The sequence below is a fragment of the Fukomys damarensis genome, unplaced genomic scaffold (assembly GCF_012274545.1).
Source record: "Fukomys damarensis isolate Sample0158 unplaced genomic scaffold, DMR_v1.0_HiC HiC_scaffold_31, whole genome shotgun sequence".
Classification (NCBI taxonomy): Eukaryota; Metazoa; Chordata; class Mammalia; order Rodentia; family Bathyergidae; genus Fukomys; species Fukomys damarensis.
In genome coordinates this window covers 14577290-14597025 of record NW_022900943.1, presented here as the reverse complement: position 1 = coordinate 14597025, position 19736 = coordinate 14577290, and the positions used below count along the sequence as shown (strand labels likewise).

At 41.2% G+C, this 19736-nt stretch overlaps 1 protein-coding gene across 1 annotated transcript in view; it reads right to left on the bottom strand.

The window, feature by feature from the left end:
- Window positions 1-19736, bottom strand: part of LOC104873454 (histone-arginine methyltransferase CARM1-like) — a 149896-nt gene that overhangs the window by 94248 nt on the left and 35912 nt on the right. Inside the window, exon 3 of the mRNA XM_033757687.1 lies at window positions 6029-6139. Within this exon, the coding sequence (XP_033613578.1) occupies window positions 6029-6139 (111 nt within the window). The remainder of the gene's footprint in view (window positions 1-6028; window positions 6140-19736) is intronic.

The window sequence follows — 19736 nt, the reverse complement described above, 5'->3', positions numbered from 1 at the left end:
TAAGCAGTTAGTATCATCTACTTGCTCCATAATCCAACTCCAGTCCTTTGATTTACTGTCATCTTTATCTACCATTAGCTTCCTGACGATAGCCCAAAGTCAGGATCTTATGTCTTGATCTCACAGTATGTATTGTAGCAAAACACACAGATCCTTCCTTCAGGACCAATATATTCATTCCTCAAGCTGCTGGCGATGCTGGTAAATGAAGACCTTCATCTAAGTCATATTCTAGGAATGGCCTTCAGCTCAAAAGAGCCACCTTACCTAAGGATAAACCTTTTCCTAAAAATTCACAAATTTGAAAAATGTAGACTACAAAGGCGCTTTTCTCAAGGTGATTTGGCTCTGAAATGGTACTTCATCCCAGAAACTCTCTGTGGGATTGTTCAAGTCTTTAGTACAACCATATCACAGCTAAATTCCTCCCTCACCCAGCACTATCCAGCTTTATTCACTTCCCCAAAGGGGAGATTACTGACAGCCCTCCCCAAAAAATTTCCTACATAGAAACTTCTGCAACATAATTTGTTTCCCAGGGAACCTGCTCTATGACAGATCCTCGAGATAAATAAGGGAAGGACAAACAAGATCACATCAAGAGGGATTGGGGATTGCTGCCCAAGCCAATATAGCCATGGCTGCCAATATCTTGCAGTGAACACAGCTATCAGCTTGGCTATAACAAGTCACACAGGTGAGGTGTGGCCCCACCAACTCCCATCAGTACCACCCAATAGAATGTTTTGTGGTAATGGAAACATGTTCTACATCTGTGCTGCCCAATATATTAGCCACAGTGGTCACTACTGAGCAAGAGAAATGCTAGTGTGACTAGAGAATTAAAATCTTATTGTTAATTTACACTTAGGTTTACAAAGCCACATGCATCTAATGGCTGGCATATTGATCAAAAGTAAAATTATGAATCTAGTAGGTCTACAGAGACAGTGTATAACATTATTTCTAATTCTACCTGTCTTTACTTCTGCCATCCCATGGTCTGGAAATACTCAATTTGACTTCTTAAAAGTCATCATATATAGAAACTGTGCACTAAAGTGTAATCATTTAATGGCCCAATAATACTTTTGAATGTTATTGAATCTGAGTGCCGGAGAAATTTATTGCAAGTTTAAACTGATGACAACATATAGTCTCATCATGATGGACACCTCGTAGCCTATCATCCTGCCGCATCTAAGTAGTTTATTATCTGGATGGAGAGACACAATGTACACCTGAGTACAGTCTTAAATTAAGAAATACTTCTCTCTAGGCTGGGGATGTAGCTCAGTGGTTCTGCCGCCTGCCCCATAAGTGCAAGGTCCCGAGTCTGATCCCCGGTACCAAAAGAAAAAAAGAAAGAAATAAATACTCCTCTCTGTGACTGTATACATATACATAATTGTTTCATTCTTTCCTTTTCCATTTTGTCTGCATCATCTGGAAGACTTAGCTTTATGTTTCATATTATAGCAAAAGAAAAAAGAGCAAGAAATAGCAGCCAGTTTAAGGTGGGCAAGTTCACAGTCTAGATACCCAGAGGAGGCCTTTAGTTCCCCGCTGTTTCTTGGATGGAGATAACCTCATATTATTGACCCAGAAATGTCATATGGGCCCAGGGCATCAGCATGTAGCTGTACCTCTCAGTAAGTTCATGACCACTCCTCCCCCCCCACACCGCAAAAAATGACTCAACATGCATGCCCTCCAGACAAGGAATCATTCTCATTGTCTTGCCTACTGAGGACCAACCCTTACTAAATCAGACAGCCACTAAGTGCAGCTGAAATTGAATTCAGTGTAATTTGAAAATATTCTGTTTACTTAAAGCCCAGAAGCCTGGCGTGTGAAGAAGAATCCAGGGACAGGCAATGGTAGTTAAATTTGTACATTTTTCTTTCTTGTTTCAATTTTATCTTTTCTGAGCAATTTAATGAAGACTCCAGAGGAAAGAATTAAATGTCTGCTGGTTCAATTATTGAATAATGAAAAGGTCGAAAGGAGCACCATGCACTGTGTGCTGAGCTGCTACATCAGCCTATTCTTAGAGTAAAAATCATTTTTGTGTTGTTCACAGTTGCATTTTGCCACCCACAAACTGTACAGACAAGCACTGGGGAGAGAAGCTGAAACCATGAGCTGGTACAGATCATCCTACACAGGGTGGAAGGGCCTTGTCCTGCAGGGAGCATCTCATGATACCCACAGCAGGAGCCAAAAGTAGTGTGGAGGCCATGGTTACCAACAGAAGGAATCAGGCTGTTCTAAGACCACAGTTTGAAAAGATTCTAATCACTCAGCCCAGAGTACATTTTTAAACAGCCTGTCGTTAGGATCACAGGAAGGCCTTGAGGAGAAAACAGATTGAGCACCAAGGATTTCAAGGGCTCCCAAGAGCACTGGGAAAGCCACCCCTGCAACCAACTCACCACTGCTGTACGCAGCAAAGAAAGATCACGGCAACACAAATGTTCTATGATGCTTTGGGATTCATTAGAACATTAGTTTGCTTTTTTAAACATAATTTATTTTAAATCTAAATTTTTCAAATTTTTAATTGACAATTGCATGTATTTTTGGAATACAGTGTAGAATTTTAATATAATATATAATGATGAGACCAGGTAAATGACATATCTATCACCTCAAACATTTACAATTTATGCCGGGGCATTCAAAATCCTCTCCACTTAGCTAATTTGAAATATAAGATTAATCATTGCCAACCACAGTTATGCTACTGTACTGTAGAATATTACTAGTATTTACTTTTATCTAATTGTATCCTTGTAACCCTTGAACATACTCTATCTTCCCATCATCCCTTCCCAAATATTAAATTCGCTGTTCCAAACATCAGCCCTCCCTGGCATACTCTGTAAGAGGAGAAGTAGTTAGGTACTGACTCTTTTCGCCTTGACAACAGTGAGAGGTCTCTCCATGCATGCTGGTGCCCAGTCCTGCAACACCACCAATACACACTGACACTGACACTCAATGAATAAGTCACTGTACAGCTTCTGTTCAGCTTCTTCTTCCCACTGTTAGGGAATCACACTGAAATGTTCTGATAAGCTGTGGTTGAATATAATTGAGCCATAATGAAAACTATGTGTTTATATTTATCAACCTGTATGCAAATAGATGAATGACTTACATAAATGTATGTCTGTACATATACGAATATGTACACATTCATGTGTGTATACACTGGTGAGTTATCAAGAAGAAATGAAAATGACAGGATAAACAGTAAGCTACTCTAGGTAAAGAGAATTTGCATAGTTTTAAATTTTGTCAATACTTTTGAAATTCTTTCTAAATAAAGTTTTAAATTTTTGTTTTTTCCTTTTCTTCCTTTTTATATTGGCTTCTTGCATGAGGTCTTTATGATTTTACAGAAACCACACTCTGAGTAAAAGGGTCCAAAGGACTGGGGCCACCCTGTGAGAAGGCAAAATACCCACTGATGTGCTTAACCAAAATGAAAACTGTCTTGGAGTAACCACTCACACACAGGGCCCTAGAACAGCTCCTCCCGTGGTGGGCTGGAAGTTACTGAGATTTTATGCTTAGGTTGCAGATAGGAGTATGGCTATAGGATGAAAGGATACCTCTAGATAATTTTTTATTCTCTTTCCTTAAAATTTGACAATTGAGGATTTACATTTTCTACTCTTTCTTAAATCACTTTAAGATGAGATAAGATATACAAAAAGAAAATCCCTAGAGCACGTATGCCACTCTTTGGGCCAGGGCTTTTTTATAAAATGCAAGAGCATCAGTTGTTTAAGAGAGCAGAAACTCTCATTTGAATCTTTAGTGTTTCTCCTGTACTCTCCAGCAACAGAGCTACAGGGTACAACTTGGAACGAAAACAGGAAGAAATGAACAAGCACCACTTGGACTCATCTCTTCATCCCCAAGAACGCATTTCAAGGACTGAGCAGAGGGAGGGAGGCATTTTTATCCTCAGTGTTCATTCTATACGAATTCATACTTCTGATATGAAATTGTAAGCTTTATTAGGACCATTGGGAAAGAAAAATGTAAAATACAAACCGTGATAAGGTATTCGATGTATATATAACTTACATTGGATTAGTATCTGCAAGGCAGAATTCATTCTGACAAATGAATGAGATTCAATTCAAAAGGAAAATTGTAAAAACAAAAAAAAAACAACAAAACTTGAATAGGCATTTTACAGAAGGGAAAGCACAAATGGTCAAGATCATTGCAAAGATGCTTCAAGTCATTAGTAAATGAAAAATACAAATGAAAACCACAAACATCATGTCGTAGACACCAGATTGGCCCGCATTTCTGAGCCTCACAACACTGAAGTGCCAACAAAGATAAAAAACAAAAAACAACAAGACTTTCACAGAGTAGAAATCAGCTCAATCACTTTGGGGAAATAATTGGCATTATAGAGAAAAGCTGAAACTTTGCAGGCCCGGTGACCCAATAACTCCACTCCTCAGGTATGTGCCTGAGAGATTCCACCCAAAATGCAGCATGGGTTGTGCATAAGAATATTAATAATAATAATTTTACAACAGAAGTCACTCAAAGTCTGCCAGTGGTGTTGTTAAGACCCTGAAACACAACCTACAATCAGACCTCATGCATCATTGAAAATATATAAACAAAAGCTAGAAAAAATAACAAAGACAAAAAAATAACACCACCAACAAAGATAAACTCTGGGTTACTCATATATGTTGGATGAACAAAGCAAAATACAGAAGAAAACATACATATGGTCCTATTTATAGGAAGTTCAAAGATGAATTATTTTTAGGAATAGAGACATCTGTGATAAAACTATAAAGAACAAGAGTATGATAAACAAAAACTCAAGGTAGTGCCTACTTGTGCTCAGGGCTCAGGATGAGGTACATGGCCTTTGCAGAAATACTAATATCTATTTCCTACAGGAGGCACTGTGCTGTTATACTTTACACCATACACCTCTCTCCAAACATCCTTCTGTGTGTAATGAATACTTAATGGAAACAACTTGCAAGAAGAGGTGAAGAGGCAAATGAGTGAAACTAGTTTTTAGGACAAGTTGGATGAGTAAAAGACTGCCACAGCCTTCCAAACTCTCTAGCCTGGCAGTCTTTCCCTCCAAACATGCCATCCCAACCCCGGATCTGCCCTTCTATTCATTCCTCTTCGTTCCCGCACTCCAAAACCAGCAATCACTCAGAGCTCCCAGCCATCCAAAGGTGGAGGGAAGTCTCCTAATGTTCTCCTGGAGCAGCAGCCAAGCCTCTTTCTCTCTCTATCATCCTATCCCTCATTAAAATGCAGGCCTCCTCCAGGTGTGAATGACAAGCACATTACCCTGCTCACTCACTGCACACACTTCCAATTTCTGCAGCTTTGATGGGGTTATTATTATATCCAAATATTACTGAAAGCCATTATTACCTGGCTCTTGACTTTGACTTATTTTCTAATATTTATACACATTTCATTATGATAATGGAGCACACACTTAAAACAAAGCACTTCTCTGTCCTCCAATCCAAACCTGAAATCTGCAAAGGCTCCTTGCAGCAGACACCTGTCTCTTCCTCCAACTACAGCCATGCAGCCACAGACCCTTAAGAAAAACCCACAAGTGAAATCTGACATCAGTAGTGCAGCAATTGTCAAGTGCAGCATTGAAGAAGAAAAAATTAAACCTAGCTCCAGTGAGATCTGATCCACCTGGTAGATCATTATCAATAAGGAGACAATTTTCCCCTCCCCTTCACCACCTGTCACAGTGAAAGGTTTTACTATAATTTTAGTGTCTGTAAAATTTTTAAAAATACTGGTTTTTGCATCAGCCACTAGCAGCAAGTTAGGCTCTAACAATAGAAACCTTTCAATAGAGAAACATCAGAAACTAGTAAAATAAAATGTTAATTAATTCTGAATGACCCACTGGAAGAGTCCATCACTTGGTATTCTAAAGCATACTAAAGACGGAGTTGGCAGTAGCGTTAAAAATACAACCACTTACCTCCGCATGTTGCACTACTGAACTGGCTTCCACTGCGTAAACTCTCCTGGCTCCAGCCTGTACAGCAAAAAATGACAGTATTCCTGATCCACAACCAACATCTAGAACAACCTGGAAGGAAAGAAGACATAATAGGGAAGAAAAAACAAACAGGTGCTTGGCGGCTGATCTTCAGACACTAAGGTCAGACTTAAATAAAGTGCTAGCTTTGACATTTACTAGTAGGCCTGCTTTGGCAAAGTTATAAATCTATGAGGCTAATTCTTCTTACATACTTAATGGGGTTAATAATAACACCCAAGGTTGGCTGTAGGCATTAGGCAGTATGAAATATAAGCAAAATACACAGCACATCACCAGTGTTCCTGAAGTTGTTGCTATTACTGTTTTGATTCCTTTGTTACAAGGATTGCTTCAAGGATGCTTAGGGCCAAGAACAGTAAAGTGTCATGAAGGAGGTTGCTCCAGCAAATCTATCAACATGATCAGAATGAAAACTGCCTCAAACAATGTTTTGGAGTGATATACATACATTTAGAAATAACTGATGATAAAGTCTTGTTAAAGCCAAAAATGAGTTAGGTATTTATTTTACCAGGCTCCCTCCACAAAGCTGGGGGATTTTCAATGGCAGGTAGAAGGGCACTAAGGCAGTAAGTTCATGACATTGGTCTTCTACTCTCCATATTTGGATGGAGATGTGACTCCAGAAAATCTCTGTGCACTGGCAAAAGGGGCCGAGTGCTTGAACCTATGTGCTGAGACCCCAGGGGTGGGTGATGGCAGGTACTAGGGGGGTCTCTTCCCACGCACTTCTGAAGCTCATGTCTCAATCTCATCTTAATGAACTTTTAAGTTATTATATTTATATGTCTATTGTTGACTTTAATTCTTAGCATCTTTGGGCACTAGCTGTGAATAGGACATTTTACCTGGCTTTAAATCCTCACAATAAGTACATGAGTACATGGCAGTATTAGGCCATTTACTAGGTGAATAGGTGAAAATCAGAGACACTGAACAATCAGCCCAAGTTTATCTAACAGTTAGTAGGGGAGCCAAGAGCTAAACCGAACATGTCTGCCTCTCAAACTCAGGTTCCATATTATCATACATTGCTTGCTTACATTCATTCTCTATAATGCTGACTTTTGAACATAATATTAGTAGGCAGTGCTTCATGAAAAAGAAATTTGTATATCTTGCTGGAAGTTTGAAAAAATTTAAATTTTTTATAGCATGAAATTATCTAAAAACATAAGCAGTATCAAGACATTTTGTGCATGCGTGTGTCTTAACTGCAAAGTCACGCTGTGCTGACACAGATACTGTACCATCATTCCAGGAGAGCCTGCTGGGAGGAATGGTTTCACCAGGCTCCCTTATATTAATTCTAGAGCAGTGGCTGTATTCCATGTGGTTTCCTAGGGTCTGAGCAATTAGGAGTATTACTAATTTAAAATGTCATCCAGACTCCAAAACAGGAAGTTAGGCTGACTACAATTTTACAAATACCAATATTCTCTTCTCCTCACCCTCCCTAGGAAATGCATCATCCTCACTTGGCCATGGTCCATGGCAGGAGCCCTACCGACTGCTGTGTGGGATGGAAACCATTATTTTGCAGCGTATAACCCATAGCCCAAAGAAAGAGGTGTTGTACTCAGAAGACCCTTTTCAGAGCCTTCTTTGATTTATTTTAGGTTCCAACTTCAAAGCAAAATATAGTTGTGAAACTACGAGAGAATGGAAATTGTGTTCTCGTAACAGGTGCCCTAGAAACGTGTCAGTGATGGTGAATCTTGACAGTAATTTGATGGGCTTGAGAGTCACCTAAGAGATTAGTAAAGTACACTTCTGTGTATGTCAGGGTGGGTCATGGAAGGTGACACAGGGGATTTTCACTGGCTCTTGACCCCTTCCGCTCTGTTACTTTTTCTCTGTGCTTGGCTTCCCAGCTGCCACAAAGTTAACAGCTTTGCTCTGCTACATCCTTTGGCATGATATGTCTGCCTTGGACAAAGGCAACCATGGACTGAAACCTCTGAAACTGTGAGCCAAAATAAACCTCTCCTCCTCCAAGCTGTGGGTGTCAGACATTTCATCCCAGCAACCAGAAAGCTGACCAAGGAAATATCAATGAAGCACATCATCTTAATTTAGTCAACGATAAGAAGCACAACTGAGAACAGTGTTCTTCAGTTCTCACAGCTCTGTAGACTAAAAGCAAAGAAACGTCTTACTTTCAGGGCAGAGACTGAGAAAGGGACTAGAGATAAAAAATAAAGGGACAGAGATGGGAGAGAGCCTGGCACGGGGAAGCTTTCGCCAAATCGGTCCATTGGTAGGAAGACATTTTAATGGACCCAGGCTATTACCCAGAGAAGTGAAAATTTACACATTAAGGCAGTTTTCTAAATATGTTGAGTCAAAATACTTTTAATCATATGATTATTTTAAAACTAGTATACATCTTTTAAAATAATCTTACCTATTTATATCACTCGATAATTCAGTCTGATTCCTGGTTATGTGTATTTTTCATCATATTACTAGGCAGAGAAAGGGAGGAGGTATAAGATATTTTACCTTACCTATTTAAACCATGCAGCTTTGGGAACAATTTCAAGGAGGGCCAAGGATATATTCTATAATGAAAATCTAACCACCAAAGTAAATATCTAGGCACTAATGGAATTACACTGGCAGAGCCCTTTCCAGACGGGGTTTCCAAGACTGCGAGAGGAGGGAAGACACACACAGATAATCCCATTACACATTCTCACCCAGCCCATTGGAAAGCACTGGCACTGGCTGTAATTATATCTCTTTGTTTTGCCAAATTATATTGAACTCATTTTTTAATCATACTATTGGTAACCTTCACAGAACTGGGTATATTTGAGGAACTGGGCAGATGTTAAGTTTTATTTCACGTTCGGGGAAATAATACTTCCCCTCAGGCAGATGCAAAGAGAGTAATAAAACCCTCTCGCGTCCGTGGAGAAGTCTGCAGTTTCCAAGGTATGTTCCCCCGACACAGCATATTTGATCCTCATGCCTACCTGGGATAAAGAGTACACAGTTTTGAGCCCATTTTATTGATGAGGGAATTGAGACTCCAAGATGGTAAGTAGCTTGTTCAAGGTCACAGAGTTGGTGAGTAAGAAAGCTGGCATGGGAACCCAGCGACTAGCCCTCCACACCATGACAGCCCGCCTTTCGTGTAGAAAGAGAAGGGAGAGGAGGGCTATGAAGAGACGCAGACCTGACCTCACACCTCTGATATGAAGCCAGAGGAGGAAGAGAAAGCCGCTCGGTGCATTATCCTGAGTCCCAGCGACCCGGTGGGCACGCACCCCGCCAGCCTCTTCGGTGTTCCTCTCCCCTTCTTCTCATGCGCTCTAGGGTCAGGAGTGACATCCCTCTCCCTGACCCAGGGCCGCTGCACGTGCAATTCCCCGAGACAGGGGCAGCTAACAGCCAACCACAGGCTTACGCTCTCTGGGAGCAGCGATCTGGGGAAGCAACTGCCCAGCCAGGATTGTATTTCCTGCTCCCTTGCATCTCCGTGCACGCCCATGTGATTAATTCTCGCCGAAGGAAAGTCAGGGGAAGTGATAAGTATCATTTCTGAGCCAAAGGGTAAGGGGTCCAGCAAACCTTTCCCCTACAGACTATTCCTTATTTACAGGGGTTCTATAAGATATTTTTGACTTTACAATGGTACGAAAGTGATGTGATTTTAGTAGACACTGTACTTTGAAGTTTGAATTTTGTTTCCCAGATCCGTAACAGGCAGTAAAATGCTCTTTTGGTACCGGGTACACAGAGTGGGCTTTCACTTCCATACAGTCACATGACCACACCGGGACGCCGTCCATACGCTACGGGGTGCTGTGTTATACCAGGAGGCTGTGTAGGTTAGCAGTATGAAAATCATCTTCATTTAACAATATTTTCAAATTAAGATAGGTTAATCAGGAAATAACTCTACTGTAAGCCGAGGAGTATCTGTACTTTGGGGTTCTTAGGTGGTGGTACTGAAGACTACTTGTTGAAGATGCAAAGAGCTTGAATGTCTGAGTCACCACTTTGGGAGAAGCCCTCCAGGGGACCCTGGCCTTGCTATGAACTGGAAATATACTTTACCAAGACAAAATGCTGAGATTTGGAGCTTGCTTGTTCTAACTCCTCGAGTGACACTTAACTACCCTCATCTTTCTACTTGGGAAACTCGGCCTTCGTCCCAGCTCGCTGACTTCCGCATTCAGACTGTGGTGGACTCTGACACCTCACGCGCAGCTCTCTGGAGCTGATGCCTGTGATGCACGTGTCATACGACATGGCAACTGTTTCTTTCCAGGCTTATCTCTCTGCGTAGCCCATGGGCGTCCCAAAGAGAGCCCATCGCACTTATCTCTCAGCACCTAACGAGCACAGTGGGTCATAAATACCATTAATACATTTTGTTTTGGCTAAATGACTGAAGAGGTTGACCCAGAAACAGCAGGCTCTGAATTCCAACATCACCGTGAAGTATCTGAGACAGACCTATGATTTTTTGGCGGCCATTCTGGACTCTGAGAATACTCTGAACTCACAAATCAGCACTCAGAGAGGATGAATTCAGGATACCTTTACCTTAATCAAGATTTATATTCAGAACTGTTTCCCTCAACCTTCTTTGTATTCCCCATCTGTCTTATTGATTTGTTGACCTGCACATCAGCTCATAGACTCTCGCATGCCATTCTTTCCCCCTTATGACCTCCACGCTGCTTCTTTGACTGATGCAAACCCTTTTGACTGAAGCTGTAGTCTGCCCAGTCCTTCTATCCTGACAGAGGCCTTCTTGGAATGTTCTATGCTTGTTTCTGCCACAGGGCCTTTGACACATTGCTCCCTTGAACTGGGTACTCAAAACTACACAAGTACCGTTTCCGGTCTGTCATTTAAACACTTACACAATACCCATTGTACTGGATATTTTCTGTTTTATCCTCTAGATCTAATTTCTACTTTTCTCCAACTTGCTGTCCATCAGTGGGCTTTCTTGCCACTGGACTCTGATTGGGATCAGTCACTACAAATGACAGCAGGAGGCTGGGGATCCAGCTCAGTGGTGCCGCCACTTGCCCTGCAAACACAAGGTCCCGAGTTTGATCCCCTGTACCAAGAACAAAAACAAACAACAAAAAAAGAAATGACAGGAGGAGGTCAGAGGGAGTAGAGGCAATGAGGGCAGATGACTTATTCTCCTGCATTGCTCCTTCTGGGTGCCCATGGATTAGGTGTGCACCTTCTAACAAAATTCACGTTTTTTACCAGACTCCCCTCTCTTGTGGGTCTTACATACAGACAGACACACAAAAATCTTTGTTGAATAAACTGAATACATGAAAGTGTCACTTTTTAGAATAGGGAAAATATTCACTATCCAGTCTGCACAGCCATGACTCTTCTCTTGGATTTCCAGGAACTGTCATTAGCCTACCAGCTTTTCACTCTTGCTAGCGCCAGGGTGATTCACCATCTCTTGCTGGTTGGTTAATTTGACTCCGCCCATGGCACTGGAAAAATTATGTTATTTAACTCTCTCAAGTACCCTGCCGTGTGTGCTATCTTTCTTCTGCAGGGACCCTCGCTGATCCTCCAATTCATTCTTTCAAACACAGACATGTCTATCCCTAGACTTTGCCTCCCTTTCAGGCTGTCTTCCTGTTGTACGCCTTTGTATTTTATCACCACTTGCTCATATGATTCCTTTGTGACACTCATCTTAGTCTTCACCCAATCAATAATGATGTGTTTAATGACCACTCCTGCCTGGGGATAGTAATCTTCTTTTAAGGGAGAGTCCCCATCTGTTTATCAGTCCTAACAATTGCTGACATATGACACAAGGCCTGGCACACAGGGTCATAAACTGTTCAGTGAACTGAGTAACAGAAAATGTCAGTCACTTCTGAAGACATGGAACAGATTTATGATCTAAAAAACATAGCTTAAACATGTTACCTCCCTGAGAAGTTACTTTGTACCAACATAGCATATTTTCTCTAATCTAATGAGGTTAAAAGATGATTTTTCTTTTGACAATGACATATTATCATTACATTACAATCCAGTTAGCTGCTGTGCACCATGTTTCTCTAGAGAGGAAATTCATCTTCAGCCATCCACTAGATACAAAGGCAGTAACTTCAGACATTGCCAATTTTTTTTTTTTTTTTACTTTCCTGGGGCAGCACCAGAAACACAGTATCAAGTTCCTGGCAGATCCAATAAGGAAAAGCTAACAGCTGATCCACGTGGTGGTGGCCAAATGTTCTGGGAACTTATAGTTAATGTTTTAACAGTTAAAACTATTAGAAATCTGGGGTCATCATTTTGCTTGTACAGATTATTTTAATTACATGCTTTTGTGATTTCCTGGGCAAAAAATCCGGCAAAATGTTTGCACAGGGTTAATACGGATAGAGGAGGGTTCAAATGTATTTTTGCCTACTAGGTTAAAACTAACAAAGATGATCCAATTCTTTATGAAAATGTGAAACCACACTACCCTGAGTAAAGAAGTCAAAAATAAAAAATAGCTGTCATTTTAATGCACAGTTATCACATGCTGTGCCTATCTAGTACTTTATAGGCATTACCATATTACTTTTGATGACAGCTCTATTAAATGGTACTTTCTCCATATTGTAGGTAAAGAGGCTTCGGATCAGAATAAATTGGTCATACACCTTAACAGATGGCAAAGATTTTTTAAATTATCTAATTTCAATCCTACATTATTTGTACTGTTCAGACTACCATACTATTGGCTTTATTTTTTTACCATAGCTGTTTATATTTATCCTGATTATCTGACGATCAACTCCTTGAGTGAAGCTAGCTGCTATTTATTAATGCTTACTTGGCTTGTTTGCTCCTATAATGGCTGCTCTGAATTGCCACAGCCCAAAAGCCACTGTTGCCTGCCATATGTCCCTAAATTCTATGCTTTACCCAACTGTACACATCCACAGTCATCACTTCTTTTAGTCATCATTGATTCTCTCTGTAGTCACCTTCGCTAGACAGCCCAAAGTTAGATCTGTCCAATGCCCAAGCACAGGGTTTTCATTGTTATCTGCCTTGGGCTGCTACCTCCTTAGACTGCATCTAACTCTTCCAGGATCCAAACTATGGACTGACAGGTGGGCTAGGTAGCTTCTAAGCAATAAGAGAATGAGAAAACTGCAACTATTTTTTTTTTTTCAAAACCATCACATCTCCTGTTCTGGCTTTTGTCAGAGGAGAAAAAAATCCAACACATCTCAAAGGCTGCAGAAGACATCCTTTTATGACCTTAGCAGCTTGGGCTGAATTTTTTTCAGATAATTAGCACTTTCATTATGGTAGGGGAATTCTTCAGCAGTAAAGACCTCATAAGGCAGAACTCTTACATCTGCTATTTAGCAAACTCTGCTTTCACCCAGGGGTTGCCCGTGTTTAAATACCACAGAACTAATGCTTATGAGCACCTGTGTTTCATTCTTCCTCCTCTTCTGGCAGGGGACAGATAAATTCATCACTGACGATTTCACCATCCCCTTAGCAGTTCAATAAATGTTTTTGTCTCTGGTTAGGGAACACATGGAAGACGTGGATCATTTTTAGCTTTATCTCCCCACAGCCACCCACTCTTTAGATGCTGCCAACGGAGCATAGCACAGTCACTCAGCTCTAAACTTCAAGGGTTGAATTCATCAGATGTCTCCTTAGCGCCTCCTCTTGCCCATTGTGTGGAGAACTCTCAGGGACCAGGAATGCAGAGAGTAATAGAGTATGACTGTTTGGTAGGGAGAGTCTTGTAGATAGAGACATGCAAGAAAGAAGTATGATAATGCATTACACTGCCAAGCAAAGAATGATATAAAGTGGACGGTGTGTGAAGGAGGACTAGTCTGCTGTACCGAGCGACCTGTGAAAACTCCACTGAGGAGAACGGCAGTGAAAATTGCAGAGTAAGTGAATGTTGTACCATTTAAGTGAAGAAAGATGCAAGAGGGATCGAGAAACATGAAGAAAGGTATCTCAGAATGACAGAGCCAGTCACACTGGGGAGACGGAGATGCGGCTCAGGAGCATTACGTATTGTACTTATTCTCCCCCTTCATTCTCACTCTCAGGCTAAGAAGGTGGTGGTAGTCGTAAGAACAGATACTTGTGCACTGACATTTTCCCGAGACTTGCTGTCTTTTCAGAGTTTCTGGAACTTCTCGATCCTAAAGCTAAGCCACCACTCTGACGCTGAGTAACTGTGTCAAACCTCTCAGACTTAGAATATTCAGTGCAAAGAGGATTTAGGTAGAAGCTCCAACTTCATCAGAGCTCAATTTCTGATTCAGTGCTAGAAAAATAAAGTTCTAGTACAGTAGTACAGTAGTTTGAGTAGCTTACTGATTATTTCATCTAATCTAACTACTTTTTTGTGGGTACTGGGGATCGAACTCAGGACCTTGCACTTGCCAGGCAGGTGCTGTACCACTGAGCTACATCCCCAGCCCTAATCTAGCTACTTTTTAATGGCCTTATTCTCTTTATCTGCTTATACTCATATCCTAGAAGGCAAATATTAAAACAAAGTAATGTAGTTAATGATTTACAGAGTCTTCTATGTTTGCCTTTAGCAAATTAAGCCAAAATGACCTAAATTAGCCCTTTGTGGCACTGTCTTAGAGAGAGAATGAAAGGTTTGGAATTTAACCCTAGGAGCTTTCTAAAAGGCCTTGCATTCTGTGGCTAGGTGATTTTCCAGGCAAAGGTTAATTCCAATAAGACCATGTGAGTGAAACATCAACTCTTCAACCCCTTCTTTCCTTTCCAAATTCCTCCCATGTATAGCTGGCACCCCAGAATATCACCTGGCCTATCTCCTCCTACTGTACAGAGTTTGCAAAAGTCACGCTTAATGTGATTGTCATTCATATCATTTACCAAATACTTCAGATTCTTCTTATGGTCACATGAAACAATTGCACTCCTCTGACTTTTTGAAATTAGAGATGACCATCGTGGTCAGAGGTATGGTGAACCGATTTTTAGGAGGAAGGTGTGATTCTTCGTGTTCACCTCTCTCTGCAGTAGGAACGAACGGTGTTTCACACGGAGGCTATACCATAAACCTAGGTCCAGGATTGAGAATAATGAAAAGCAGAGCCCTTAGCCACAGTGGACATGCATCATGAGTGAGAAATAAAGCACTGTTGGTCCAAGCCACTAAGATCTACAAGTTGATTGTTATAGCAGCATCACCCTGTCTATGACATCCTGGGTAAGTCACTCTTTGAGGTTCTGATGATTTTTTATTCTAGTTCCCCGCTTACGTTTACAACATTCTGGAACTATACTCAGACTTTCCACACAGCCACTCACTAAATTCTTATAGCCACTATGTAGTTGTATTGTTATCCCAACTTAAAAATAACTGCAAAAAGATCAAGGTCATATATCAAAAGGAGCAGAGATTGGCTTTGTGCACACATATACTGACTCTAGAAATTCGCATAATAATCCTACCCGAAAGTCCCTGGCTTCCTCTTCCCAGTCACCCTAAAAACTAGCCTGAAGCCATCGCTTATCCACAGTCTTCTTGCTCTCCACGAAAGCTGCACTTTGTTTTCACACCAAATGAAAAAAATTTCTTTTACTACTAGCTCTGGTCTCTTTCTCCATTAACCTTTCAGGAGTAGATTCTATGTAAGCTCAGAACCTTGGGGCCACACTATCCACTTCACCCTCACAATTAGAAAACCCATGCAGAGAGACTCTTGGAATTAAGGGACCAAAACGATCACTTAAAATCTAGACTCACTTTCTAACTTTTTCTCTTCCTCTCTATTTCAGAGACTTAATTCCAGAAATGAGTTATAGTGATGAGAGCTTAACTTGAACCTGACCTCTACCTTGGATTAAAGCCTGCACACCACTTAAAAATTCAAGTCTATACAGAAACCTGTAAATATGTAACTATACTCCTAACATACAGCTATCATCAGGTTAAGTCCTATGGGTTTAGAGTAGGCCCTAAATCCAAAGTGACCAATACCATTATGAGATGAAGAGAAATCACACAGACAAAGAAACTCAAGAATTCCGTGTAAGGACAGATGTGGAGGCTGAAGTGCTGCATCCACAAGCCCAATACCATTGAGGACGGCCGGCAACCACCAGAAGCCAGGAAGAGGAGAGGAAGGATCCTGGCCTGGGGTCTTCAGATGGAGCATAGCCCTGCTGACACCTTGAGTTTGGACTTCCAGCATCCAGAATGGCGAGACAATAAATTTCAGTTTTACTCAGCTTTGGTTTGTGCTCTTTTTCCTTGGCAGCCCTGGGAGACTAAAACAGCCTTCAAAGCCCATGTCATAGGAAAAAAAGAAATTTATCACATAACACACAAATATACACATTTGCTAGCAGAGACTATTTTTCATCATCACATTCTGCCCCCTGCCACACACATTCTAAACATCACGTAGACAGATAGATATCAGTTTGTTAACTTCGAAACTATAAGGAATTTCTGTCACTGTCCAAATCCTCTTTCTGCTCAGGTTTGGATACAGATAGAATCTGAGCTCACAGGAAGCTCACACCACTTAGTAGTGCACACCCTGAAGCAAGCTGGTTAAGCATGGGTGGCTCTGGTCCCTTCATCCGTACTATTCCCCTCCCCTAACAAAATGGGTTGCCTCTGTTTAATGTACAAATTAGTGAGCATTTGCCATTCTTCTGTACCTCTGAATATCTGAACTCTCTTCCTGTGTTTGGGGGGGACAATGCATCTTACGTTTTGAGGCAACGTCAGCCTCCTGCTGCAGAAATAAGGTGTCAGACACTCTTTGCCAGAACATTTGAAGCTAAAATACAGGGCGCGAACCAGGATCTGCTAATAAGATCACCTGGAGTGTGAATCTCACAGTTTGAAGATGTAGAGAACATACAGAATTCGCTCTGAGGAGGTCACAGCTATATCCATGGTCAAGAGCAGCAGCTAGCAAATTCTAAGGACAGCACTCAACGATAGTGCCAAGTGAAGGCTATGCTCCTTTGGTCTATGGCTGTACTGCCGTCTTCCTTGGGTCCACTTGGTAGCATGAGTTTGGAAATTATTCTGGTTATACATCCTCTAAGCCTAAGCTAAATTCTCTGATGTTCCTGTATCCATTTAGGCATTCTTTTTTCTCTTTATTAAATTGGTTTCTGATTCTGAAAGCTAATAATCCTAAACCACAGGAATTAAGTGAGTTAGGATATACAAAGCAGCTAGCAAAACTCCAAGTCATTTTCTGTTTTTTTTTACTTCCCTACAGAGCTCTTAACAAGGATTCTGCTACCACTGGGAAAACAGTGGTGGGTGAGCAGCGGAGGGTCAGAAGACGCAGAAGAAAGCAGGTGCTAGTGGCAGACCTGTGCTAAAGCCCTTATTTTGGGCAGTGATTGAGGTCAGGCCCCATTAGTTTGCCAGGTTAACCATCAGTGTGAAGTGTTTAAAAGGAGAATTTCAGAAAAGGATCAGAAATGGACTTAAGGTTTTTTCACCAAATTGATGATAAAATAAAACTCCCACGGAAAGAGCTGGGGCTCATGCTGTGCAAATCTGCGTATCAGCTGACAGTCTAAACAGGTTGATTTGCATGTTTGTTGTTATTTATGTTTTCTTTTAAGCCTTCAAATCCCTAAATCCCTTCTGCCCAAGCCAAGCTCACATTTGGATGCACTAAGCAGCTGCTGCAACTAGGGATTCTCTCCTCTGTGAAAACGCTGATTTAAAAAATAATAAGGTCTCAGTTCCTGCTTACGCTCACAAGTTTCCAGCAACCGGTGCCCTGACAAATGAAGTGTCAAAACATTTCCAAATTAAAACCCTACAGCTCACATAACCTCACTCCCTCTGCAGGATGGACTTCCCCTGCTTGTTCCCAGAGCACACTTGGAGAAACTAAAAATAGCCAGATGGCAATTAACAGAAACTCCAAGGAGGGGAGATGGGGTAAGTTCCAGCAGGGTCAGCTTCCTGGATGGATGCCAAATAGAGTTCTCAGCCAGCAGTGCTCTGGCCAAGACAGGAATTTCATCAAACCTACATGAAGGGGGCGAAATGAAAAATCAAGATTTAGAAAGATTGAAAATTAGAGTCGAGGTAGACACTATAATACCTTTCTCCAAGACCTCCACTAACAATAATACTTGCTAGTATATACTGAGTTCATATTATGAGCCACGTACTAAGCATTTCATATTCACTGTATCATCCTGAACCAGCAGGAGGACCTCAGGAAGTAACTACTACTTTTATCCTCATCCTATTCATAACAGCAAGGAAACCAAAGCCCCCTGACAAAAGACAACCTACCAAGACCTCAAGAAAAACAGGGTAAAGGTCCACGGCAGGTGCATGGAGCCTGGCCAAGTTGCAGCTCTCTGGCTCCAGAATTCATGAACATTATCACAGTGCATGGCTGCCTGGTACATGGTGGGGATACAGAAGAAACCAAATGTTATCATCTCATCCTTAGGCTAGAGAAAGAAGTGTCCATTAGTAATTCCAGCCAAACTTCCATGGCTGTGCCTTTCAGAGGTTATATGTGGGCTCTATAGCAGATGAACTGGGTCTTAACCTAGTCTTTTCATTTCTAGTTGTAAAAAAAAAAAAAAAAAAAAAAAAAAAAAAAAAAACCACAGGTGAATTAGCAACCTTTTCATGTCTTCATTTTCTAATCTCTAAAAGGACACTAATATTCATGTTTATCTCATGAAGTTATAATGAAAATTAAAAGAAACACTGTGTGGGAAACCCTCAGCTTGGTGCCTACCTGTACTAAGCTCCTCATCAAATAATAGCCATTGGTAGTGATCATTCTAAACCTCTGCCCTTTTAGGTGATCAATATCAATCCTCTTTTAGGAAGTTGTTTTGATGAGAAATACAAAGGCTTATTAAAAGGAGGTATCCTCAACACGAATTATTCTCCGTGGTCTTTAGTATAATGAAAGCAAGCAAAAGGAGACCAAAAAGATTTTGAATTTTTGACAGATTTGGACCTAGGGTGACAAATCTGGTTTATCTGGGACTGAGGGGATTTCCAGGACCCTCAAATGCGGAAGCTTTGCTCCTTCTGTTTTCAGAGGGGCATTTACTCCCAGTAGAGGGCAGTGATGCGGGAAAGGTGCTCATCTACTCATTTTCTTTTGCTTCCCACCATAGAAGTGACTCATCTGACCAGGACACTGGGCGTGCACAGCCCAGGCCTGTGGAAATGCCAGCCTGCTGCTCTTCAATTTATGCATGCACTCTTGATACCCACAACAAGGGATTTTGACCAGCTCTGGAATTGTCTGGGAGATCAGTTGTTGAGGACACAGGGGAGTAGGAAAGTTCAGTTTGAAGGAAGAAGGAATAGAAAGCTTGATCTGGTCACAGGTGTAGACACCATTCTCCAAACAGCAATCCCAGTAATAATAAAGCTGATAGTTGATTTCTATCCGACATCTGCGTTTATTTCTAAATTGATTCAGAATTGAAAAGGGGGGAGAGGATACAGTTAATTGTCAACCATGTGATTTATTATCACTTTCATAACAGAAGGATGGATGCCTATTTTATTTCAATGGCAAATGAACCCATTTCGGGCAGGCAGGGAAAGGAGACTTTGCAG